Raw genomic sequence first — 26,062 nt, 5'->3', positions numbered from 1 at the left:
CTCAGGTTCACCCAAGCAGCACAGACTATAACCTGATGTGGACAGGATCCCACCTGAAGCCCTTCTTACTTCGCACCCTCTCTGAAGCACAAAAGGTTAATCACTTTCCCAGGTAATTCTCTTGTAGCTACTTTGCTGATATTGGTGTATATAGTCAGTAACAATAGTTAATATTGGTACTGGCACAAGACAGAACTGAAGACCATGGAACAGAATAGAAGAACAGAAAGAAACCTGCAGACCTACAGTCATCTAATATTTGGGAGCCAAAAACATAGGATGGAAAAAAAGCCCTTTCAACAAATGGTTTTGAGAAAACTGGGTATCTACACACAGAAAATGGAAACTGGGTCCATAGCTGTCACCATGTACTAGTATCAATTCAAAATGTATCAAAGACCTCAGTATAAGACTTGAAATCTTGAAACTACTATAGGATGTAGTAGAAACATTGGAACTTCTTGTCCAGACAGGAACTTTCTGAATAGAGTTCCAGGAAACCTTTTCCATGACAGTGAAGATGCTTTTTTTTTTTTTCTTCCTGGTTCTGGGACTCTGTGTCTGGGCTCTGTCCCTGAGCTTTGTTTGCTCAAGGCTACCACTTGAGCCACAGTGCCACTTTCAACTTTTTTGAGTAGTTTATTGATTTCACAGACTTTCCTATCCAGGCTGGCTTTGATCCACAATCCTCAGATCTCAGCCTCCTGAATAGCTAGCATTACAGGTGCCTGGCTTGATGCTGATGATTTTAAAGGTGACAGTTCTTTCCTGAATATGAGCTTATTGACAACACCTCATAGGAATGAATTCTCCTTCCTCACTTTCCCTTTCAGTTACTGCTTTTTTTTTACCTTCATGAAATAATGACCCACCTAGTATTTTAACATGACTCATTGCCCCTGGGCATAAAAATTTCCAAGATTCCAAGCAAAGGACTAAAAATACTGTTGTCTAATTCTATTAACAGCCTAACAAATCCTCCTTGTATGATGGTATTCCATTTCTTTGCTTTTAACAAAATTGAAACAATGTAGTTTTCAATCATTAAATGTGTATGTGTATCCTACATGTCTAGAGGTAATATTGGGGATTGAATTTAGGGCCTTGTACTTCCTAGACAGGCATTCTGAAGACATAGTTAAGAAACAGGAAAAGCAAACTAAAAGCTGGAGAATACATTTGTAAAATGTATCTGTGATGAAGAATTTCAATTCAAAGTATACAATTGACTCTCAAAACAATAAGTAAGCAACCCTATTTTTCAAAATAGGGTTTTCAAAAAGATTTGAGTGGATACTGCAAAGAAGATATACCTATGGCAAATTAAGGTTTTGTAAAGATGCTCAATGTCATTAGGTTCTAGTGGAATCCAGATCAAAGCTGTGTAAAGTATATACCTATATCTATATCTATATCTACATCTACATCTACATCTATATCTACATCTATCTATCTATCTATCTATCTATCTATCTATCTATCTATCTATCTATCTATCTATCTGTTAGAATGGCTAAAAACATAAAAACCAAGTGCTAGCCAGACTGAATTGCAAGTGTAACCCTAATATGTTGCTGGTGGGAACACAAAATGGTATACAGCCACTTTGGTTAAAGAAAAAAAAATATATATATATATGAGAGAGAGAGGGAGAGAGAGAGACATACATTTCTATATCTAAGTCTCTGTTTCCTGATCTACAACTCTTAAAGCTTGTAGTCTCCAAGGTGGCAAGTATCTTTTGGTTGCTAATGAATTGATTGATGAATGGCAGCCTCTTGGTAGCTTCAGAATGAGGACTTCTGATAGGAAAGACTAAAGTATAATGGGAGGGTTGAGTGTTCCAGCCTGCTCCTCAACCTCTATGAAGAGGAAAGGGACTGAAAGTCATAATGATCACCAGTGATCCAGTCAGTTGTGCCTACCAAATTAAGCTTCTGTTACAAACCCTAAGGACATGTGGGAATTCCTGGAGGGTAGAGTGTTAGGAGAGGGCCTAGAAATTCTACACCTTTTTTCCCATAACTTACTCTATGTATTGCTCCCTCTTATCCTTTGTAATACCTTTTATAATAAACCAGTGAATGTAACTGAGTGTTATACTGTGTTCTGTCACCCCCTTTGGCAAATTGTTTGAACCCAAAGAGAAGATCTTGGAATCTTGTTCAACCAGGTAAAGAACTATCTTGTAACTAGCATCAGAAGTGAGGGGAAAGTCAGAGGGACTGAACCTACTTCTGTGGGATCTGATGCCATCTCTAGGTAGATAGTGTTAGAACTGACCTGAATTACACTCTGTAGGTGTCTGCTGCAGGATTGCTTGCTGGTATGTGGGAAAAAGCCCTCTTACAGATGGTGTCAAAAGTGTTGAGTGATTGTGTTGAACTGAGAATAGAAAATAGGAAAAATGCTTTGATATTTCCTCCATGTCTCAGAATATAATAGGAGAAACTGAGCTGTTTTTCCAGTATTCTCAGAATAACCATTTGGCAGTTTCTAATAAAGTTAAACATACACTTATCTGGTGATTGTAAAATGTGTCCATAAATTTTTTGACACTGCCTTCAAAAAGTTGAGCTAATTTTTTCTGTTCTTGAGTGTCTACTGGACTTAGCAACTTGCCTCTATCAAATGGAATGTGGCACAAGTGGCACAGTGTCACTTTGAGACTAGGTCATAGCAGATATGACAGCATCTTTCTTGCATCACTTGATCTAGAAGAAGGCAGTGTCCATGTTGAAGAATGAAGGCTCCGGGGAGGAACCGAGGCCTCTGGCTAGCAGCCAGCCCCATACCAATAAGACATCTGGGAAGTAGTAGATCCTCCATTACCAGTTTTGTCTAAGCACTGCAGCACAGTCCAACATCTTGTCTACAACCTGAGAAGAGGCCCTGAGACAAAACCAGCCATGTCATTCTACATTCTTGGTCCACAGTACATGAGATCATAAATGTACATTGTTATTTTAAGATGCTATATTTGGGGATTGTATTCAACAATAGATAACTAATACAGCTTGCTAAACAGCAGATTTACACCTTGAAAAGTGAATGTTTGCACAAAAGCTGGATAAAAAAAGCTATGTTCACAGGAAACTGTGCAAATGCTGATAGCAACTTTATTCATCATCTCCCCAAACTGGGAACACCTGAATGTCCTTCAGCTGGTGAATGTGTTAATAGCCATATTATTATTTACCCAGTAAGGTAAAGGACAAAATACAAATAAGTGCAGCAACAAGGGTAAAGATCACAAGCATCCTGCTCAGTGAAAGAAGCCAATCTTAAAAATGTATGTGCCACCTAATTCCTTTGACTTGACTTTTTGGGAAAGAACAGAAAGATGAATGTTTGTCCATGGTCTGGTGGTGATTGACAGGTTAACTACTAAGGTACTGGAAGCAACTTTTTTTTTTTTTTTTTGCTAGTCCTGGGGCTTGCACTTAGGGCCTGAACACTGTCCCTGAGCTTCTTTTGCTCAAGGCTAGCACTCTACCATTTGAGCCACAGCGCCACTTCTGGCTTTTTCTGTTTATGTGATACTGAAGAATTGAACCCAGGGTTTCATGCATGCTAGGCAAGCATTCTGCCACTAAGCCACATTCCCAGAAACTTTTGATGTTAGACCTGTGCTGGTAAGTGCTTGTCCAAACTGATAATTATATACTCAAAAGGAGAAATTTTACTATAAATAAATGGTATTTTAATAAATCTGACCAAAAATAGCCACTTGATGACATGGTTCATAAGCCTTGAGGAATAACAAAATGATACATTTAGACTTCTTCGTATCTTTAGAACTGCTCCAGAATGGCAAACTATGAACTCTTACTAGTGTAATAACAGGGAAGACCTCTGCATCACAGCTTACTGACATGGAAATATATTTTTGGTTTGTAGGTCTTATGAACTAACCCGAAAGGACAGACTGTATAAAAACGTCATTCGGATGCAGCATACGCATGGATTCAAGGCTTTCCACATCCTCCCTCAGACCTTCCTCTTGCCAGCTGAGTACGCGGAATTTTGTAGTAAGTGCTTGACCAAGAGTACCCCAGCCCTATCACCTGAACTTAGGGCAGATCTAACTCAGAAGCTTCACATTATCAACCAATTGAGAGATGTGGTTTCCTAGTAAAACAGTTGCAGGCACAAATTTAAAACTACTTTTATTCTGATTGTCTAGTAGATGACAGTCATCATCTATGTATATAAAGGGCTACATTGGGGTCATCCAGGTTTGCCTGGTGTTGAGTATTTGTGCTTAATTGTCAATTCATCTATGAGAGTCAGTGCCTGGGCAAGCACACTTTGTATTTCTGCATGCGAACTGCATGTGCTTTTCTTACTGTCCCTTTTCCTTTGCTATTTAAGAACATTCTTGCTGCCTTGATTTCTAGACTTGTGTGATTTATGCTGTTTGGGAACAAGTATCATATATCTTTTGATGTTAGGGTTTGGTTTGGTGGTACCAATTAGTCATACCCTTTTTCCTTTAAGTTCAGACTAATAAAAAAAATACACATGGGAGCCAAGTAGGGATCTAAATGTCAGCTGGTATTACTGGTAAAGTTACATAGGAACATATGGCCCGGATCCAGGTCTAAAATGGGATTCTTATTTTTTTGCCTCTTCATAAACTTGCCTAAGAGTTGGGCTATTTTGGGGCCTCCTCCTGGGAATAGTAGGCATTCAGTAGACTTGGTACAAGAAAAGGTAGACAAGGGGTGAGAGTCTATATAGTAGTTGTGTAATAGCTGACACTGATTGAACACTTTCTGTTAGGCACTGCTTTAAGTGGATCCCCTACTCAAGTGAGTTTTATAGATAAGGGTCAGGAACAGTTTGGTTAAAAACTTTCCTGAAGTCCTGCATCTTGTACTTGTGCAGTTAAGATTCAGACTGTCAGTATGGTTTCAGAGGCCATGCTGTCCAGCATTGTGCTTGCTTACATTTGACCACTTTCCAGCATCACCAGTGAGAATGGAGTTTTAGGGAAGACAGAAAACAGACAAAGTTTCTTTCTGTCCGTCTTTTTTTTTTGGTCTGTCGTGGGACTTGAACTCTGGGCCTGGGTGCTGTCCCTCAGTGCTTCAGCTCAAGGCTAGTGCTCTACCACTTTAGCCACAGTGCCACTACCGGTTTTCTGGTGGTTAATTGGAGATTAGAGTCTCATAGACTTTCTTGCCTGGGCTGGCTTTGAACTATGATCCTCAGATCTCAGCCTCCTGAGTAGCTAGGATTACAGGCTACCAGCACCTGGATTCTGTCCATCTTTTGAGTGAAGAGAACAATAGTGCATCAAGAACTCAGATACTATTTTGTATCTAGCTGGAATCATTAGTTCATCATTGGCCTACAGAATTCCCTGAAGTGGGTCACCTAGAGCATTAATTAATCAAGGGGCTTGCCCAAGTGGTAATGCCTGCCTAGCAAGCAAGAGATCTTAAGTTCAAAGCCCAGTATCACCATAAAACCAAAGCAACAGTAACAGCAATAACAATAAAATCTCCAAAGCTTAGTCAGGCACCGGGCTCATGCCTATAATCCTGACTACTCAGGAGGTTGAGATCTGGAAGACTGTGGTCCCAAGCCAGTCTGGGCAGAACAGTTTGTGAGATTCCATCTCCAAGATAACCAGCAAAAAGTCATGTTAGTGGCGTGGCTCAAGTGGTAAGCACCAGCCAAACAAGCAAGCACAAGGCTCAGTATGAACTGCAGTAACTGGCAAAAAAAAAAAAAGTAAAAAATCGATTTCCTACTTATAGTGCACTCAAGGCTGACATATTGTAGTTAAGGAGAGAGAGAGAGAGAGAGAGAGAGAGAGAGAGAGAGAGAGAGAGAGAGAGAGAGAGAGAGAGAGAGAGTGTGTGTGTGTGTGTGTGTGTGTTCATGCTAGTATTGGGCCTTAAACTCAGGGTCAAAGTTGATTCTGTATGACGTGAATCACACCTCTACTTATAACTTTTTGCTGGTTAATTGGAGATAGGAATCTCTGGGATTTGTCTGCAAGGGTTGGCTTTTGAACCAGGATCCTGATCTCAACCTCCTGAGTAGTTAAGAATTACAGGTGTGAGCCACCAGCTCCTGGCAAGGATTTTTTTTCCCCCAGTCCTGGGGCTTGTACTCAGGGCTTGATTGCTGTCCCTGACCCTCTTTATGTTCTTTACCACTTGAGCCACAGCACTACTTCTGGCTTTTTCTGAATAGTTTATTAGAGGTAAGAGTCTCACAGACTTTCCTTCCTGGGTTGGTTTCAAACCATGATCCTCAGATATCAACCTCCTGAGTAGCTAGGATGAAGTTGTGGGCCAGCAGTGCCTGGCCTGGCAAGGATTTTTTGTTGTTGTTGCCATTATGTGGCTTTGGCCAGGTCATTCAGACCTCTCTGTACCTTAGTACAGACCTTACAGGTAGTGTTGTTAGAATGTTTAAATAGATTCATATGTGGAGAGCACTTGGAACAGTACCTGATAGGTGTTTGACATTCAGTATTATTTCTTATTTCAAGTTACGGACTTTTTTTTTGTGTGTGGAGGTGTGTGTGCTGGGTCCTGGGGCTTGAACTCAGGGACTATGTACTGTCCTTGAACTTTTGCTCAAGGCTAATGCTCTACCAATTGAGCCACAGCTCTAATTGCAACTTTTTTGGTGGGAGATAAGAAAGAGTTTCATGAACATTCCTGTCTCAGCTGGCTTCAAACCACAGATCCTCAGATCTCAGCTTCTCAAGTAACTAGGATTATAGGCAAGAATCACCCATGCCCAGCTTCAAGTGATATTTAATTGCCTGTTACCTAATAAAAGTGGTAAAATACAAACCATCATAAGCCAACACGATGGCATAAAAATGATTCGGCTATTATGTCAGCAACATAAAATGGTATGAACATCTCCTATTGTGGAATTCCAAAAAGAGAGAAATTAAGAACAGTTCTCTATTAACTTGAACTTAGCAGAGCTCTGCAATTTTTCCTTCCTGAAATCCTCCTGCCCTGAAGCAATGGGTGAGGGAGGTGCTTATTTGGTGGTTAGAGTTAAGAGTTCTTCTCCCATCCACTCAAGTCTGATTTGGGTTTCAGGGGAATTGTCTTTTAGCTACTCAGACTCTTTTAAATTGTACCTTTTTTTTTTTTTTTTTTAAAAACAAAAATGCTTTCTGAAGGTCAGTAGAATGCATAGCATTTTTTGCAGCCATAACCCAATGTCACCACATGTAGGCCTGGCAAATAGAAGCATCTGCTGTATTTCCAGGTAAGTCCTTAGTGTTACCATCTAAAGACCACAGCAGGGACTTGTTAACCTATAGAAGAAGAGGGACAGGGAAGGTGTGATAGTGAAGAGGATTCTTGGTTTCATCATACCATGATGCTGGTCAGGCTGTGCCACTTGTTCAGGGTTCTGCTCTCTGATTAAATCTTCAGGAAGAGTTTTCTTGTTGTGAGATTTGGATTTGTTTGTATTTTGGCAATACTGGGGTTTGAACTTAGGGCTTTGCACTTGTCAAACAGGTCTTCTATCACTTATGCTGTTATCTTCAGTTGTTTTTTTTAATGTTTTGAATATGACCTTACCTAGACTGTGATCCTCCTATACATACCTCTCAGGCAGCTGGGATAGCAAGAGTGAAACACCTCCCCCCAGCTTTTATTTTGGTATTTTAAAAGGATTGTAACATTTACAGTTCTCTTCAATAATATAAGTTTTCAGTATTATAAGTTGAGTAAAACATTTACAATAAAAACCCCAGATCTTGATGTCCACCTCTCAGGTAGCTAGATTGTAGGGATGAGCAACTGTGCTCTGTTTGTGATCTGGCCTTAAACAGTAATTTTGCTGATAACCCCCTTCCCAGATGTAAGAGTGTATCCAATTAATCCTTTGCTGTTATAATGCAATATCATATAACCATGTATATACAGTATTTCACAGATGTGAATAGAACTAGAAGATACAGCCGAGCTTTAGATTCTGTGTGGTCCTTCCTTCCCTCTCTCCTTCCCTTTCTTCTACCCTCCCTCTTTTCCTTCCCTTCCTTCTTCCCCTTTTCTTTGTCTCCTTCCTTTTCTTTCTTCCTTCTTTCCTTCTAGCCCATAGGGGATTGAATATCTCTCTAGTGCTCTTCTCCTTGGGCTCTGTTCCCAGAACTTCTGTTTTTGCATTTTGTTTCTGTAGCCCAAGTTAGCCTTGAACTTGCTGTTGTTTCATTTCCTCCTCTTCTCCCCCAGTCCTTACCTTTCCTTTCAAGGTTAGTCCGAAAATACAGGTACTTTTAGTTGCTGCCCTCCTGCTAGAAGTTTTGAAGGTTTTAGTTACCTAAAGATAATAATCATTCTTGAAATTTAAGATAATAAACTCACATTCCTTCTTTGTCTTGCTTTTTCTCTTGTTTTATTTCCCAATATTTTGAGCAGATTCATATTCAAAGGACCGGGGACCTTGGATAGTTAAACCAGTGGCCTCTTCTAGGGGGCGTGGCGTCTACTTGATCAACAATGTAAGTATGCAGAAGATGGCAGACCTGGTAGTCTTGTGGATCCTTCCCCTTAAGAATAATATTCCCTTCTGATGTCTGATTCATAATTGAGAATGGCTGTGCAAGGTCTATTGTTTACCCTACTGCTAGTGACCTTCTCCTGTGCCATAACATTTCCTCCATGGCAGAAAGTCACTTGGTCATATCTGGGGGAAGGCAGCTTTTGTGTCCACAGAAAAGAGGTGTCTTCTGCTTTTGTATATATCACTGGTAGGTCTTCAGCACTGGCATTAATTGGTAGCATGCACCTGTAGTTGAGCACAACTTTGGGTTCCTGCTTTCAGTTAGTGAGCAAATTAGTGAGCAAAATTTTCTTTTGAGGTGCTGTTATTGTTCTGCTCTTGTTCCTTCTTTCTGCTTTCCCTTCCCTTCTTTCCTATTCTTCTCCCCCTTTTCAGAAAACACCAGTGTCTTGGTTCTTTGCAAAATTTTCATTCAACATTGTTTTAGAATTCGATACACAGTACTAATTTATGCAAAGTACATAAAACTCTTCATTCTCTAGACTTTTCCCAATAGTTAGTTGACATTGATGATTTATGTTTCTTCCTTTCTCAACTTACATAGTGTTTGGTAATTCCAGCTTGACATTTATTATATTCCTATGTGCCTATGTGCTCTTCCACATTCTATATCTGCTGAAGTTTTTTTTTCAATATTTTAAAGGGTTATAACATTTACAATTTTCTTCAGTAGGGCTGGGAATGTGGCTTAGTAGTAGAGTGCTTGCTAAGCATGCATGATACCCTGAGATCAGTTCTTTAGTACCACTTAAACAGAAAAAGCCCGAAGTGGTACTATGGCAAAAGAAACCCAGCGACAGTGCCCAGGCCCATGAGTTCAGGACTGGCAAAAACCCCCAAAAACCAAAAACACAAACTCTTCAGTAACTATGACTCAGTTTTCTGTGTTATAAGTTGAATAAAAACATTTAAAGTAAAAACCTCAGACCCTACAGCATTTGGGATTCTGAAATTTGTATATAGGTCTAGTCCTTCCCCCCCCCTTTCTTCCCCTTTTTTTTCCTTCTGGATATTTATTTATTTATTTATTTATTTTGGGTCCGGTCATGGGGCCTGAACTCTGGGCCTGGGTGCTGTCCCTCAGCTCTTCAGCTCAAGGCTAGCGCTCTACCATTTGAGCCACAGTGCCACTTCCGACTTTTTTCTTTTTGCTTATGTGGTGCTGAGGAATCGAACCCAGGGCCTCAGGCATGCAAGGGAAGCGCTCTACCACTGAGCCACCTTCCCAGCCCTCTTCTGGATATTTAAGAGTTTGTTTTTGTTTTGTTTTGTTTTTCTTCAGCTTGAGGAAAATTATCCTCTTACTATCTCTGTCTCCACTTTTGGAACTCCTTTTTTTAGATACTTTGGGACTTTTCTTTGTGTTTGCTTTTTTTTTTTTCTTCCTTAGTTTTCATTCTTCAGCCTTTTCATACCTTTATCTTTTGAATCACCAGTTTTAGCTCTGTCCATTTTGTTATCTTGCAGTGGATATTTATACTATCACACTTTGGTTGTCAGAAACTTTTAAAATTTTCTTTTATTTTTATTTTTACTTGCAGATAATGGTCTGTTATTGCTTAATGGATGCAGTTTGCCTGCCTGTTTACCTGAGGAAAACATGTACCCTTCTGTTCTTGAATTTTCTGGGTGTTGGCTTTCTTCCTGCTATTGGATCATCTTAATTCTGCTAATTCTTAGGTGTTAGGCCATATTTATGAATCAGACTAGACTGAAACTGGTGGGTTGGCTTGGATTTCTGTATGGCCATGTAAGACTCTTTCCCTGGCAGCCCCTTCCTGGATGAGAGGACAGCCCCTTCCTGGATCAGAGACTGATGGGGCATTTTCTGTAAGAGCACAGCATGCTCGCTTATAGATGGAGTTGAGAATGTGGGTGAAGAGCCTGCCTCTTCTATTTTGCCAAGACAGATGGGCCTCATGACCGTAGGGGAGCTTGATGAGTTTCTTCCTATGCATATTTTTCCTCTCTTTTTAGTGTTTGTTGGGGACAGAGTAAGCTTAGGTTCTTCTCTCCTCCATGAGATCCCTGCAACCACACAATGGATGCTTCCCAGAGCATCATTAGGTTTGAGCCTCAAAGTATAGCTGCCACTTAGGTGCTTAGAGAAGGCCCACTGCTCGATATCCCTGATGATGATCTGATGTGTGTTTCTTGGCCTGCCCTACTTCTTACCCAGCTTGTATGGCCAAGCTTGTACCTTTGCAAGGGCTCAGGAGCCCTCCCCCTCCATATTTGAGCTAGGGCTTCCTCAGTTCTGGTTTTTCAACCTGATTCCATCTGCTAGCTGTTTTTCAGGACTTCCTTAAATTTTTGGTCTATTCTGGCTCCTTTTGCTTTTTTTTTTCTGGCCTTATTATCATTTCATTCTTTTGAAAATACCCTTTCTATTCTTCGAGTAGAACTCTGGACAGGAAAGGAAAGTGGGGGTAGATATGTTGTGGGTGTGGTCAATACACCATCTTAAATTCTTCAATTACCTTTCTCATTGAGCTGTTTCCTATGTGTGCAGAAATGAGCTTTCTGAGGGACTTTTCAACTTGGAACATCCTGGACTCAAAACTAGATGGTGTTGGGCACCAGTGGCTCATGCCTGTAATCCTAGCTACTCAGGAGGCTGAGATCTGAGGATCATGGTTCAAAGCCAGCCTGGGGAAGGAAAGTCGGTGAGACTTTTATCTTTAATAAACCACTAGAAAACTGGAAGTGGTGCTGTGGCTCAAGTGATAGAGCACTCACCTTTAGCTGAAATGCTGAGGGACAGCGCCCAGGCCAAGAGTTCAAGCCCCAGGACCAACCAAAAAAAAAAAAACCCAAAACTGGATGATAAACAATGATGGCCAGACCTTTCATACTGGATGAATTGGGGCTCTGGTTCCAGTGAACAACCACTGGACTCCAGGCCCCAGTTATAAGTTCTGTCACCTGGCCTGGGTTACTATTAAGGTTATTTTGTACCAGATCTCATGTGACCTAAGACCTGGTCATATGCCTTGGCTCTGTCTCCTGTCCATCTGACTCTGGCGTGAGGCTCCTGTCCAACAGCCTTCCTTTCAGCTCTGTGCCAGGAGCTCAGTGTTGTTTGAATCTCATGGACAGCACTAGTTTGGATTAGGGTTTTAGCTGCCAAATAGAATTGCTATTGAAAATCAACTCTGGGATAGATTTGCTTTTTTTTTCTTAGACATGAGTCAAAAAGAAAAGGATCTATTCCTAGCACATCTGGGACTTTTTTCTTTTGGAATGCTCTTTTGCCCTCATGATCCATTCTTCTAAAACTAACATCATAAAGAATAGAAAACTAAAGCTTTCCTTGTGGGGCTGGGAACCCTGTGCCCTAACTCCTCGCTGATGTTGGAACTCATAAAGGGAATGACATGTCTTTAGGGAATGCACATTTGGCAGGCTTTGTCTGAGTCTCCTTCTCCCTCCCACCTCTCCCTGGGAGGAATCTCTTGAGACCCCCTGCATAGATCAAAGTACTTGGCAGGACTTTTTGCCTTTCTCCTCCCTCCTTGGTAAAGCTTTGGAATGAATCTGATTCTTTTAGGTATTTAGTGGAGGTGCCAGACAGAAGCCTGGGAAGATGCCAGCAGGCTGAGGAGAGTTGGCAGCATGTGAACCTATGGGGGACATAGTTCATTTCACCCCCAAACTGGAATTTTATCACCTTTTACCCAGACCTGCAAACCATGTTGCTAGTACTGCTCTTTTTTCTTACACAGAAGGCCTAACCATTCCCTCTTTTCCATACCTGGATCTTTTCCCATGGAATATGTGACCTATTAGCCAACTGGATGAAGTAACTCTTTCCAGGCTGCTGCCTGCTCTCCTTTTAGATTTGAGGGGGAGGGAAGATTGCTCAGGCACAAGGTCTGTATGTAGAACTTGTGTGGCTGAGTGAGGAAGGGATGGAGTTAGGTGTGAGGGTTGACATTTTTCTCTTGTTTTTTTCATTGTCATGAGAAGGCCTCTTAGTAAAAATTTCCTGTAGCAGTCATAACTCATAGGAAACTAGCAACTTTTACCATAAGGAGACTAGGATAAAGGATATAAAAAGTATTACTCTTAAGTAATAACTGAACAGAGCAGCTTGAACTCCACGAAGGGAAGCACTGGTTGGTTGGCTGATATGACCTCTTAAGAATTCTTTCTCTACAAATACAGCATAAAGGAGCAAAGAAATCTGCTTGCCCAGCTCCTTAAGTAACCTGACTCAGTACCATCCTTTTCCAATTCAGTAGATTCAAAACAATGGGTAAAGACACAGTATTTCCTGATGAAGATGTGAGTTTGCTTATGGAAGTCCACTTCAGACAACCCTCTCATACATGATGCATAGTAAAGTAATACACATCCCAAGGTTATGAACTATCAGTGTTTGGTCACTCTGTCCACTGCTGTACTTACTTATATAATTTTATACTCTTGTTTCTTCTTGTTTTTATGTTTTTATGTTCTCCCCTTATTATTCAACAAATACGAAGTACCAGCTGTCTGTGATGTGCTATCATTACTTAAAACCTTTTAAGAATTTCCCCTAATTTTTTTGTTTTCCTAATTCTTATATATTGTTGTTATAACTCACTGCTCTACTCTAAGTAGAATGGCATGTAATGTAGCATGTTGAAGTGAATTTAGTAATTAGAACTGCGTAGATACCACTGCATTCTTCTACTCTACAGTAACTTAACCAAAGGAGATGTTTACATCTTCCATGACAACTCTGCTTCCCACTTTAGCCTTTTTTTGGTGGTCATGGACTTGAACTTGAGGCCCAGGCACTGTCCTTGAGCTCTTTTGCTCAAGGCTAGCACTCTACCACTTTGAGCCACAACATCACTGCTGATTTTCTGGAAGTTAATTAGAGATAAGAGTCTCAGATTTTCCTTCTCAGGCTGGCTTTGAGCCATGATCCTCAGATCTCAGCCTCCTGAGTAGCTAGGATTATAGGTGTGAGCCACCAGCATCTGGCTTTTAGCTTTCTTTGGAAGGAAATTTCAAAATTGAAATAACTTAGAATCAGTTCATTAGGGATTGATGAAATAGGTTAAAATATATAAACAAGCTTTTATTAGTAGTGGCTCTTCAATGTACAACACTAAGCAAAGAAACCATACCCACCTGTTTTTAGTCTTACAGTTTAATTCCTAATGCAGATAGGAATGAGAGGTAAAGACATTAAAACAAATGTTAAAGTTGCCAAGTAATACCCTGGTTTATGTTCTGCACAATTCAGTGGATGATTGTGTATGTGATGAGGAAGGGAGAGAGGAAATGGACATGAGCAGTTACAGAGTGGAAACCACTCCCAGCATATTCTCTGGTACAGAAGACAGTTGAATGGTCATATATCTGTTTTAGCCAATAGTTGTTGCTCAATTGGAACACAACTGTGATTAATTTCAGTGTTGGATTACAGCCTGTAGCTTTACTGCTTTGAAAGTGATTATATCAGTTCTTAGGATGTAAGATACTACTTGTGAGAATCTGATCAGGAAATCTAAGGGCATCAGGAAATGGTATGGATGGCTGATTCCATTAGAGATGAATCAGTACTGATGTCATTGTGTTCATATAATACATGGAGAAGGCTTGTAAAAGCTGTGGTCTGACTTTGAGATAACAACAGTGGGAAATGAGGGGAATCTCATTATCCTAATTGCAGACTTGATCATTGTGGTTGTGAATATGCCATGGATCATAAAATTATGTAGTATTTCGGATAGGAAATGCTTTATTACAAAGAAAAACTAGAAATTTGGAGATACGTACTTTGGGTCAGAATATTGAGAACTATGAATAGTGGTTAAAAGTATAGCATCTGATCTGGGTGCTGGTGGCTCACCCCTGTAATGCTAGCTACTCAGGAGTCTGAGATCTGAGGATTGCAGTTCGAAGCCATCTTGGGCATATACATCTGTTAGTCTAATATCCAGTTAATTGCAGAAAAAGCCGGAAGCAGTGCTGTGGCCCAAGTGGGAGAGTGCTAGCCTTGAGCCAAAAAGGAGCCCAGGGACAGTGCCCAGGCCCAGCGTTTAAGCCCCAGAACTGGCAAAAAAAAAAAAAAAAGTGATGCCTCTGAGAGATTTCCTGTGTTCCATTGCTTTATTGATTATTAGCTGTATGATTTTTAGTAGCTCTCTAACATATCTTAGTCTTTTCTCATCTGTAAAATCTGACGGTGATTACCTGCCTCCTGGGTTTTGTGAGGATTACATGAAATAATACTGTGACAGACTTAGAATAGCTTTGGAAGATAGTAAATTTATTGAATTTTAATTGGTTCTGCAAATGTTGTTACTTTTGAACTGCTGTCATAGTTAACATAATTTTTATAGTTGCCATTTCTGTTTTGAATCCCCTTTGCTCTGAAAACATTGACTTGCAGCTGATTTCTCTGTGCTAGTATAATCACATATGGCCTTGTTATGTTTTAGAAGCTTCCTTTCCTTTTCCTTCTGCCTAGCATTTGAACTTAAAGTCTTACTCTTGTTAGGCTGTCACTCTACTAATAAACTATGCCTCCAGTTCTGTTTCAGAAGTCTTAATCTCACTGTTTCCTTAATCTAGAATCTACAATAAATTGATGCTTTCCATTTTGTTAAATCTAAACTCCCCTTCCTGGGGATTCATATCCTTTCACCAGTGGAGTCTTTCTGTGCGATTTGTATAATCATTCTGTCCATTATTTGCCAGTTCAGTCTTTTAGCCCCAGGCATGAGAATCTGCTTCTTCATCCAAAATGACCTCCTGGCTTTCTCACCATGTATCTACCTGATAGCTTTTGACAAGCATTTCTGCACCTACATTTCAGGCCAAGCCTTCCCTGAGTAAGCCTTCCTGACTAACCCACTTTGCAACTTGACATCTTATATTTGCAGAATTGCTGCTTTGTGTTCTTTGTATTGTATTAAACTCCTTGGGGATAGGAACCACTAAAGCTAATCTCTGTGCAGGTAGAGATTGGGTCTGTTTTTCTTATCATTGTGTCCCCAGTGCCTTCCTTATAGAGTGACCATCATCATTCACTATTTATTGTATAAACAACTTTTGTTCCCTTGCAGACAGTTGCTTAGCAAATGCCTTTAAGTAAATTAAGCAAATACCCAGAGGAAACTCTAGTATTCTTGGTAGATCTCTACATTCTCTCCAAACAATGTAAGGAGAACCTGCATTTAAGAATAGTGGTAGTACTTTTAAACTTACATTGTTCTTTACATTTAAAAAAAATTTTTTTTGGGGTCTGGTCGTGGGGCCTGAACTCTGGGCCTGGGTGCTGTCCCTCATCAGCTCTTCAGCTCAAGGCTAGCACTCTACCACTTGAGCTACAGCGCCACTTCCGGCTTTTTTCCCCCTGCTTATGTGGTGCTGAGGAATCGAACCCAGAACCTCATGCATGCAAGGCAAGTGCTCTACCACTGAGCCACCTTCCCAGCCCTGTTCTTTATATTTTTGAAGAAAAATGTTTTCATTTTGTAAGTTGCTCTTATTTTCTTAACAAGCAACTTAAAGTATACATATATATGTAGACTTACATCTATAAGAGTTTAGGCTGTATTTGTTACTTGAAAGGTGCTATATACGTTTATTTCCTCCCATTGTAATTGAATACTCTCAGTGTTTATAGAAGAGGTAGATTACCAGGTCAATTGATTATTTTGGGTTCCATAGAGGAAAACTTTATTCCTAAAGTTTTGGTTTCCACATTATTTCTTAAAAAGTTAAGAACTTTGCTCCCTTATGTAAATTAGAATTCCTTTGCATTTTTTTCCTTTTCATTCTGTTTACTCAATAGCCAAACCAGATTTCCCTGGAAGAGAATATCCTGGTCTCCCGTTATATTAACAACCCCCTGCTCATAGATGGTGAGTTGTGATTCCACTCTTGACTAGATCGGGCTAGATCTTTCTAAACTTTTAACTTTTCCATAATTTCTGTAAATCTTTTTAAAGCTAGCATGAAATTCTTGACAACTGTGGCTCCAGAAACTGTTTCCTTACTTACCACTAAGGAATATTTTGAAGACTAAAAGTGATAAAATAAGAAAAAATGCTTTATAGGCTCCCTAATCTCACTCTCACTCACACACAACTATATAATATAGATACAGAAATTATATATTGTAGTATGATGTACTATATATATAACAAAATTATATAGTATACTTCTTTATTCTCAAAGGCAAGGTGTGTGGGTAGAGTATACTGCATATGAAGAGGAATGTTCATTCTTTCAATGTTTTTGGTTACATTGTCCATTTCATTCTCTGACAGAAAACAGACACAAACATAGTTTTTCCTGTGAATGCAAACTTTTTTTCTAGACTTCAAGTTTGACGTGCGCCTCTATGTGCTCGTGACTTCCTATGATCCTCTTGTCATCTATCTCTATGAAGAAGGATTGGCTAGGTAAGAGACTTTGATTTTTGGTGGAGGGTTTGGGTGGGCATATTAGAGTGGACCCATTAAAGTGGTTTCTAACATCAGGCTGTTCTTTCTGCCTTGTTGAACTCAGGAAAATGAGAGTATGCTTAGGTGGGCTTCAAATGACAGAAAGCAGTCTGGTACTCTACAGTCTTTACAGTCTCTACAGTCTCACCTGCATCTACACAAAATGTGTGTAAACACACACTTTACCAGTAATCTAGGTCATAGGTTATTTTCAAGCAGTGAAAATTGTTATGAAGACCTCAGAGCACTAAGAAAACTTAACATTGTTTTTAGATCTCGAAAGAAAAATATCATCTCACATTTATTCATTTGTCATATGCCAGGCCTTTATTTTAATCCTCAAAAATAACCTCATAGATGATACATTTCTGTAGTAAAAGAGACATGAAAGGACTTGAAGTGACTTCTTTTAGCTCACATAGCTGTGTGGAGTAGACCTGGGATTAGAACTTGATGACTGCACTGTCATGGTCTCTCACTGTTAGGACAGGAATAGCTACTTTTCTTTCTTTAATGTGCTATTTACATGCTTTGCAGAGTTTGTGTGTATTTTATTCTGTTTTTCATTAGGTTACTTTGTATATCTCAAAGTAGTGTGACATATAAATAAGTTTAGTTGATTAAAATTTGGAGATTTGTTTCCTGTATCCAGATAATTTTATGGTGACTGTTTTCATTAAGTCTATTCATGTGTACATAACTGGCTGTGTTATGTTCTTTTTTCTTACAAATTTTTATTTTTAGTTAGCCTTGGTGTTCTCTTACGTGTCATAGTCTTGATGTGGTAAGACCCTAGCAGTCAAGGAAGTGAGCAGTCAAGACATAGTAGAATACCATGATCTCTGCTTGTTGCTGTATTTTATTTTTATTTTTTTAATTGTTGCCAGTCCTGGAGTTTGAACTCAGGACCTGGGATTTGTCCCTGAGTCTCTCTGTGCTCAAGACTAGTGCTCTATCATTTGAGCCACAGTGCTGTTTCTGGCTTTTTCTGTTTATGTGGTACTGAGAAATTGAACCCAGAACTAAATGCATGCTAGGCAAGCACTCTACCATTAAGCCACATTCCCAGCCCCATGTTGCTGTATTTTAGAAAATACACTTTGAAGATGGAGGTACGTAGGTACAAGAGGACTAGCTATTTATGTACAGGTGATGAATAAAATACTTTCTGTCCTCACATAATGTTAGCAGTCTCTACTTGTGAATGTGAGTTTTGACGCATTATTATATGCTGACAGCTATTGTGTTTTCTTTTCTTCTTTATTTTTAACTGAATATATACAATCTCATTTGTTGTTTATGACTAGGATCAAAGCCAGAGGAGACTAAGCAATGCTTGTAACTGGTTGAGCCATGTCTTCCCTTCACCTCTAGGTGGCAATGACAGCATTTCTAAGTTCTGACATATTCTTAACCAAGATTTGAGTTTGAGCCCTGGAAATACCAGAGACTAAGGAAACTCCATAGTTCTAGACTCTTATCCCTTGAAAATTGAGAAGGGAACACTTAAGATGGTTCTCAGTTGTTACGAAAAGGCCTAGACCAGGGCATACAAGCATGAACTATTAACTCTAATCAGGTCTTAATAGGAAACAGGTTTACGGTAGTGTTTATAGACACATGTGCTCTCATACTTGGCAGTACTAATAAGACGAATTATAAAAGTCAACTTCCTACATTATCTAGAAGAACATAAAGAAGGTAAAATATATCCCTAATTTCTTCTCAGGTATGTGCGATGCTGGGGATTATAGTTTTGTAATTTCAGACTTTCCTACTCCTGTATCATGAGCTTCTTCATTCTTCTTTCACCCATCCTCTTCGCAGTTTGTGTCCTCTGACCTGGTAGGGAGCTAATTGTATCCTGCCACAAATCAAACTGCTGGAATAGAAAAGAGACAGCAAGCTTACTTATGAACACTGTTTTTCAAGCAATAGCCCCACCCCTGGTGGTTAAATTTGGCATAATTTTAAGGCCTTTATGGTTCAGAACACAAAATGGGAGCAGTACTAACATTTATTATAGAATTTATTACATATGTACAAATGCTTTATTACTTATATGTTGTATGGCCCAGCCTACTGAATTGAGTAACTTGTTTCTAGTAGGAATTTGTGTGTGTGTGTATGTGTATACATATGTAATGAAAGGATGCTTTTTTCCAGAATAATTAGGAAAATAACTTTTTAAAAATACTTAGATCATAGTGAACCAAAAGAACATAAAATTTCAGGGCCTTGATTAGGTTTACATGAAATATAGGTGACTCTATAAAGTTTTTCTCAAAGGAGAGTGCACCACAGTAAAATAGGCTATTTGCCACAGTCCTGAAAGGTACAGTGTTCTGTGCAGTAATTTCAATGTGCCTGAGTTCCCATGTCATTACTCACTGTGTATCTTGGCATTCACCTGCTTTGTTTCAGTCCTCTTGAGTGTGCTCAACTTGTCATTACATTCAATGATATTCTATAGCTCTTGCAGATCTTAGCTTCTGTAATCTCGGGTCACATGTGCTTTGTATAGATGTAACTGAAAATGGGTTCAGGACCAGATCACTAGGTCTTTTTACTTTGAGGCAAAACCAGATCTTTCTTAAAGAGACAGAATTGGAGACAAAAACAATTAGGAAGGTTCTTAAATGGTATTGTTTCTTTTAGAGGCTTCAAATTAATGCTAGGTGACAGAAGATTCATTTTACAAGGGTGTTATGTGAAATAGATTATTTTGTAAAAATTATTTACTTTTGATACTAAAGATTGTATTTTCTGTGTAGATTAAGAATTTAAATCTTTATAAATTTACAAAGTCCCTATTTTATTCACATAGAAAGTAGGAGATCCCTCACCTTTTTTTGTGGGGGTAGGGGAGATAAGTATAGGTATACTAGGGTTTGAACTCAGGGCCTTGAACTTGTGGCATGTGCTTTGTCACTTGAGCCATACCACTATCCTTTTTGCTTTAGGTTATTTTATAGAGTTTTTTTTTTTTTTTTTTTTGGGTCCAGTCATGGGGCCTGAACTCTGGGCCTGGGCAGTGTCCCTCAGCTCTTCAGCTCTAGGCTAGCGCTCTACCACTTGAGCCACAGCACCACTTCCGGCTTTTTTTTTCTTTTTGCTTATGTGGTGCTGGGGAATCGAACCCAGGGCCTCATGCATGCAAGAGTGCTCTACCACTGAGCCACCTTCCCAGCCCCTATTTTATAGAGTTTTGAACTTTTTGTCTGGGCTAGCCTCAAGAAAATAATCTTCCCATCTATTTCTCCTGCAAAGGTAGAATTACAATTGTGTGTCACTGAGCCCATCTCATATTTTCTTATATGTGAGTTATATATCAAAGAGGTGTTAAAAGTGAAGCTGCCTTTTTGGTATTTGGATTTGGTGTCTTATAGTCCTAGAGATGGTTAATCAGGGGTTCACTCTGCTTTTGAATCCCTGTGCATATTGCTATTTTGCACCAGCAGGGGACACTAGGTTTTCAGAGAGGGTAATGTGTTCACCAAAATGGTGGAGTCTTTTTCCTGTCCGAAGTGGAGTCCAGAAAGACCTGGTCCTGGATTTTACAGCTTTATGTGGATCCAATATGGGGTTTAAATAATTTGACAACGTCGTTTTTGAGTCAAAGCTAATAGCCAAATTTGCACTGAAATAGGAAAAATAAAAAGTTAAAAAATGAAAACAAAGTTAAGTTGAAAACCATATGTGTTGTCAGAGCCCTAAAGATAAGTAGCACTAGCACCTTGGGCCATAAAAGTCCTCACAGGAGAAATATGAACACTGTATGTTGTACCCACGATGGAGTGGAAGGAGAGGACCTTGTACAGGCCCCATCAGCCCTGCCTCTTTTCTGCCTCAGCCATATTTTTTCAGTGGAAATGCAGAAAAGACCCCAAAGCATTTGTAATGCCTTTCCTTCCTCCCAACCCCCAGTTCCTTCTTCAGTAGCCTTTCTTGCTAATTAACACTGGCTCCGCAGGGATATTTACCTTTTCTCTGTTGGATTCCTGTGGTTTTGAAAGAATTCAGGTACTTGCTGGTTGCCAAGGAATTCAGATTACCTCACGGGCTGCACACTGTCCAGAATCTGCCACAGCAGCAAGTGGGGAGAAGAGACATCAGCAAGGGGGAGAAACCCTTTCCAGTGCTCATTGTCACTCTCTTTGGCAGGCCCTTGCTGTTTGTGAAGTTTGAGTCATTTCTGGCTCTGAAGACCAGGATCAGGCTGGTAATCCCCTCCCAGACGGCTCAGCAGAGCACTGCCCAGTCACTGCAGCTATTTGGCAGCCTCGCTGCTGCAGCTGGTTGACAGCAGATCAGAGGCTCATGGGCCTCTTGTTCTCCTCCATACAATTTTTCTGGGTCAGGCTAGGATGAACTCAGTTGCTCCTGGCAAGGTTCCCTGAGGTGCAGTCTTATCACCCAAGCCTCTCTGGCTTAGAGTGACTACACCTGTTGCAAGATAACTCAAGTGCCACAAGTAGGGTCTTCACAGGCGGCCTTCCTCTTCTCTCTGTACATTTGTACCAAGTATAAGAAAATAGAACTACTGAAGAGAATGCATCACTATCTCTACATCTAGCCTTCCTGGGATTCTGACCATACATAAGACTAATGGTGTCAGGTTCTTAGAGGAACAAAATAGGTTTTGAGTAGGGAAAGAGTTTCTAGGGTTCCACTAATTTTTTTCTTTTCTTTTCTTTTTTTTTTTGGTCGGTCATGGGGCTTGAACTCTGGACCTGAGCACTGTCCCTCAGCTCTTCAGCTCAAAGCTAGTGCTCTACCACTTGAGCTACAGCACCACTTCCTGTTTTCTGGTGGTTTATTGGGAGATAAGAATTTCATGGATTTTCTTGTCCGGGCTGGCTTTGAACTGAGATCCTCAGATCTCAGCCTCTTGAGTAGCTAGGATTACAGGCGTGAGCCACCAGCACCGGTGGGGCCCTACTAATTCTGAGCTTGACAGTCCCCCTTTTGGTTCTGCATAGGTAAAGATTATACAACAAGCAATTCAGATGACCCTTCCTTCCTTCTTGCTAGGCAGACCATCTACCCCTTGACCCATACCCTCTGGTCTTCAAGGGCACTTTCATTTATCAGTACCTATTATAAATACTTCTCGACTACGATGAAGACGTGTTCTGATAAAACCCATCATAAGTTGGAAACACCACTTAACATGCCTAACCCACTGAATACCCTGGCTTATTAACATGTTTCTGTTGAGTGTGGGTAGTTATCTTATTGATTGGGTATGTGACTGGGAGCTGTGGCTTATTTTTTTGCTTAGCATTGTGAGGGAGTATCATAGTGCTTGTCACTACCCTAGATCAAAGTATGGTTTCTCCTGAATGTGCATCACGTTTCAAAAATTATAATTTTTATTAAAAATTAAAAGCTATTATAAAAGAGCTTTCAATTCAACATGTGAGTTTATGAATACAAAGCAGCTTGATCATTCTCCCCCATCTCACCCATCCCTATCCATGTGTATCACTTTTGTACATCATAAAGTAGAAAAATTGTAAGTCAAAGAGTCCTAAGTCAGGGATTACCTGTATGTATGTGCCTGACATTGAAATCCTTTTGTTATACACACTTGAATTTTAGACAGATGATTACTGTTGTCTTGATTCTAAGTGAGAAATATTAGAAAGCAAAGAGTGTAACTTTTGGTTAAAGAATTTGTTAGGGCTGGGGTATGACTCAGTAATGAACACTTGCCTAGTATTCCTGAGGTCCTGGATTGTAATCCCAAGAACTGGATGGAAAGGTAGGATAATTTTTTGTCATAATAATTGCAATCCATATTTGTCATCAGGTTGCAAAATTGTATCCAGGGCTTAGATTTATGCAATATACTTTCTTCCCCATTTGTTTAAAGGCCAAGACTGAAATTCTGTTGTGTTGCTTTTTTGATTTAAATTTTGATCTCAAAGAGATTGAATACTTAGTTCATCATGTAAATTTTAGTTGTGTTGGGACAAGTATTTGCCAAGTTGGTCCTGGACTACCTAGTGAATTTATCTCTTTTAGTTTGTTGATAATAAAAAATTGTGTTGACGTTTTCAGACCTAAATAGAATAAAATGTGATAATATGTGAAGATCTAATTTAAAGTTCCCAAACCTAACTGTTCACAATACATTTCCTGAAGGAAGTTGGCCAGGTGGAGACAGAAGAATGGGAAAGCACCTATCCCACCTAAAGGTACTTGACATGCAATGCCAGATCTTCTGGTATTAAGAGAAGTTGAATATCTAAATTATTATTGTGAAGTTATTTTCTGATTTTTTTTTTAGATTTTTAATCTTGAGACCATTTTGAACTTGAAGAAAAAACTGTAAGAATAGTATGAAGATTCCATATAGAGAACCTATTTAAACTCTGCAGTTGTCCTAATGTTCATTCTAACAAAAGGAACAAATCAAGGATTAATGTTATGTTTAGTTGTTAAGTCTCCAAACTCCTTCAGTCTGGAGCAGTTCCTGAGTCTGTGACTTCATGACCTCAGAATTTTTGAAGATTACAGGCCACCTATGTTGCAGATTGCCCCACAGTTTATGTTTGTCTGGATTTTTCTCATGATTAAGGTTAGATTATTCATTTTGGACCACATATCACAGAGGTAATGATAGTTCCTCTCATTGACTTTAATCTGATGGCATTTGTAATGTTTAGTGATGTTTGACCACTTTATTAAATTGGTATCTGTGAGATTTCCCAACTATAAAGCTAACAATTTTGTCTTTCTCTTTGTAATTACTGTTTTATGAGGAGAGACTTTGAAACCACGTAAAGTCTCATTTTTTAATCTCATTTCACTCAACAGTTTTTAGTAACTATTGATATTTTTTTTTGCCTGAATCAGTTAGTGCAGTGAGAATTGCCAAATGATGATTTTACGAATCCCATCATTCCTTTTACTATTATTAGTTGACATTTTACTTCAAGGAAAAGCTTTCTTTTCCCCTCATTTATTCAATTGTTTGTGTCAATATTTCAAAGATTTCTAGTTTATTTAATAGTTCTTTTGCTATCATTTATTTTGGTGCTCCATTTTCTTCAGATGTGGACAGTGGAAACCCTTTTTTGATGTCTTTTGTGCCTCTATGACATGACACATGACTCTTATCATCCTCTGGGCACAGAATGTTTCAGGCCCATCTTGTTCTTTCTCTGACCTATCTGTCATTGGAATCAATTGTACCTCCAAGGAGCACTAGTTACTTTGACTAGGGGAACAGTATTTAGAAATCAAGTTTTTGCTGCCAGATGTGTTCATTGTTAAGAGGCTTTGCAAAGCACACACTTGGAAATGTGTATATATTTACATGTACACATAAGCACATTTACATCTTTATTTTTGTATCTTTATGCATTGAAAATTTTTGTTGGTACTTCCAATTCTAGTTCAAAATAACTGAGTGCATTCTAGTTTTTATCCTTTCCATATTTATCTCTTTGCTTCAACAGTGAGATGTCTGTCTCCCATTATCTCCTACATATTATTTACTCAATTCTCTTGTATGTAGCCAATCTCTTGGCCTTTAGGCCACTTTTCCCACTCAGATGTTCTTCTTGTGTAGGTTTAGACTCAGAGCTATTGCCCTGCTTAGGTAACCTCCTGTACTTCCTGCTTTAGGAATCCCTACCGCCTCTGCTGCCCCCCCCCCCCCACACACACACACAGAGGCCCAGCTGCCACCAAGCTGAAAGAGAAGCACTGATCAAGTGACTCACGTTAAAGGAAAAATAACAAAATCCTTAAACTTTTGTAGGTTAATCAGGTCATAAGAACTTGACAAACAAGTAAGCCAGATCTGAGAGTAGTAAAAGTAGTATCATCCAGATAAGAGAAAGTGGTGATCAGAGATGATTATGGTCTGTTTAATAATAATTTTAATGAAAACTCTTAAAAGCTAACTGAGTTGAGAGGACAGGTGCACACACACCCTTAACTTTCTTCTCTATGGCCTCCTACATTGTCCATTTGACCAAATTGAATACAGAGTGCTGTGTATTTGCCCCTTTTGGCACTTTTCCATTAACATTCTTACTGCTTCTACACAGTAGAAGCCCACTCTGACTTAAGAAATCCTGGGCTAAGAATAAAATGCTCCACTGGAAGAAGATGAGGAGGAAGAGACATGATTTGGTAGAGGAATACCTGTCTTTTAAAAAAGGCCCATGCAAATGACAGATGTAGTGAATACCAGATCCAGGTCATTCTGGGCTTTTGCCTTGCTTTCTGTTAATCAGGTTAGATCAGATACTCAGTGAGCCTCTTTCTTGAAGCAGCATTTTCCCCTCCTTCAAACTCATTATTTGAAAGAAGAGGATGGTAGGAGTTATATTACTGTGAGGTAACGTCTGGTTGTGGCAGGCAGCCTCTAGGGTCAGCCTAGGCCCCATTTGCATTTCTCTACCTGCTTGGAGAATCACTGTAAGAAGAAGATTGGAATGTAAAGGCTAACTTATGTGATAACTCTTGGAAGTTTATGGAAAATCCATTATGTAATGCTTATCAAACTCTTGTTCTTTAGCCATATATGCCTAGTCAGAATTTCTCTTTGACCACATACTTTTTTCCTGGACTCATGTTTGTTTAGTTTCTTAGTTTTGTTTTTAACTTTTATTTCTCTGTGCTTGTGTGTTTCTGGTACAGGAAATTAGAGAGCAGAGATAGTGAGTGGGTGAGAAAAAATAGAGAATAGGAAAAATTTTAAATGCTGACTTTTAATGTGGTAAAAATTCATGTTGACTTCATGGTCTGGGTTAAGCATATGTAAATAATTGGTAAATCATGTGAAAATAAACTTCTGGCCTTCAGGTTTTTTTTTCTCACACACTTGGATATGCCTCTTGGGGAAAACCACTGTAGGGAAGGGTGATACGGTTCTAGTGGTATGTAAACAGGGGTTGATATTTACCATAGTCATTTGCCTTGAGTGTCTTCTTGTTCATACTGAGCATCACTGGAAAGTTTTCTCTTTTCCTACTTACTTCCTTGACAGGCACGTATCTTTTATGCTTTGGTTTTCTTTGACAGTAGTA

At 39.4% G+C, this 26,062-nt stretch overlaps 1 protein-coding gene and 1 long non-coding RNA gene across 20 annotated transcripts in view; one reads left to right on the top strand and one right to left on the bottom strand.

Moving 5' to 3' along the window:
• The window catches only part of Ttll5 (tubulin tyrosine ligase like 5), a 242,939-nt gene that overhangs the window by 24,866 nt on the left and 192,011 nt on the right, over positions 1-26,062 (top strand). For all 19 annotated transcript variants that reach the window (XM_070029485.1, XM_070029462.1, XM_070029431.1 and 16 more), the window contains exons 5-9: positions 6-112; positions 3,901-4,031; positions 8,415-8,497; positions 16,358-16,427; positions 16,886-16,970. In XM_070029485.1, the coding sequence (XP_069885586.1) occupies positions 6-112; positions 3,901-4,031; positions 8,415-8,497; positions 16,358-16,427; positions 16,886-16,970 (476 nt within the window). The remainder of the gene's footprint in view (positions 1-5; positions 113-3,900; positions 4,032-8,414; positions 8,498-16,357; positions 16,428-16,885; positions 16,971-26,062) is intronic.
• On the bottom strand, positions 17,371-21,142 carry LOC138805520 (uncharacterized). The gene is made up of 3 exons (XR_011365582.1): positions 20,996-21,142; positions 19,423-19,604; positions 17,371-18,894 (listed from the first exon to the last, which is right to left on the bottom strand). It is a non-coding gene; the product is annotated as an uncharacterized lncRNA (long non-coding RNA).

The sequence above is a fragment of the Dipodomys merriami genome, unplaced genomic scaffold (genome assembly GCF_024711535.1).
Source record: "Dipodomys merriami isolate MVZ:Mamm:240054 unplaced genomic scaffold, mDipMer1.0.p SCAF_1, whole genome shotgun sequence".
Lineage (NCBI taxonomy): Eukaryota > Metazoa > Chordata > Mammalia > Rodentia > Heteromyidae > Dipodomys > Dipodomys merriami.
The sequence above is the reverse complement of the archived record's forward strand: the minus strand, read 5'-3'. Positions and strand labels throughout refer to the sequence as shown.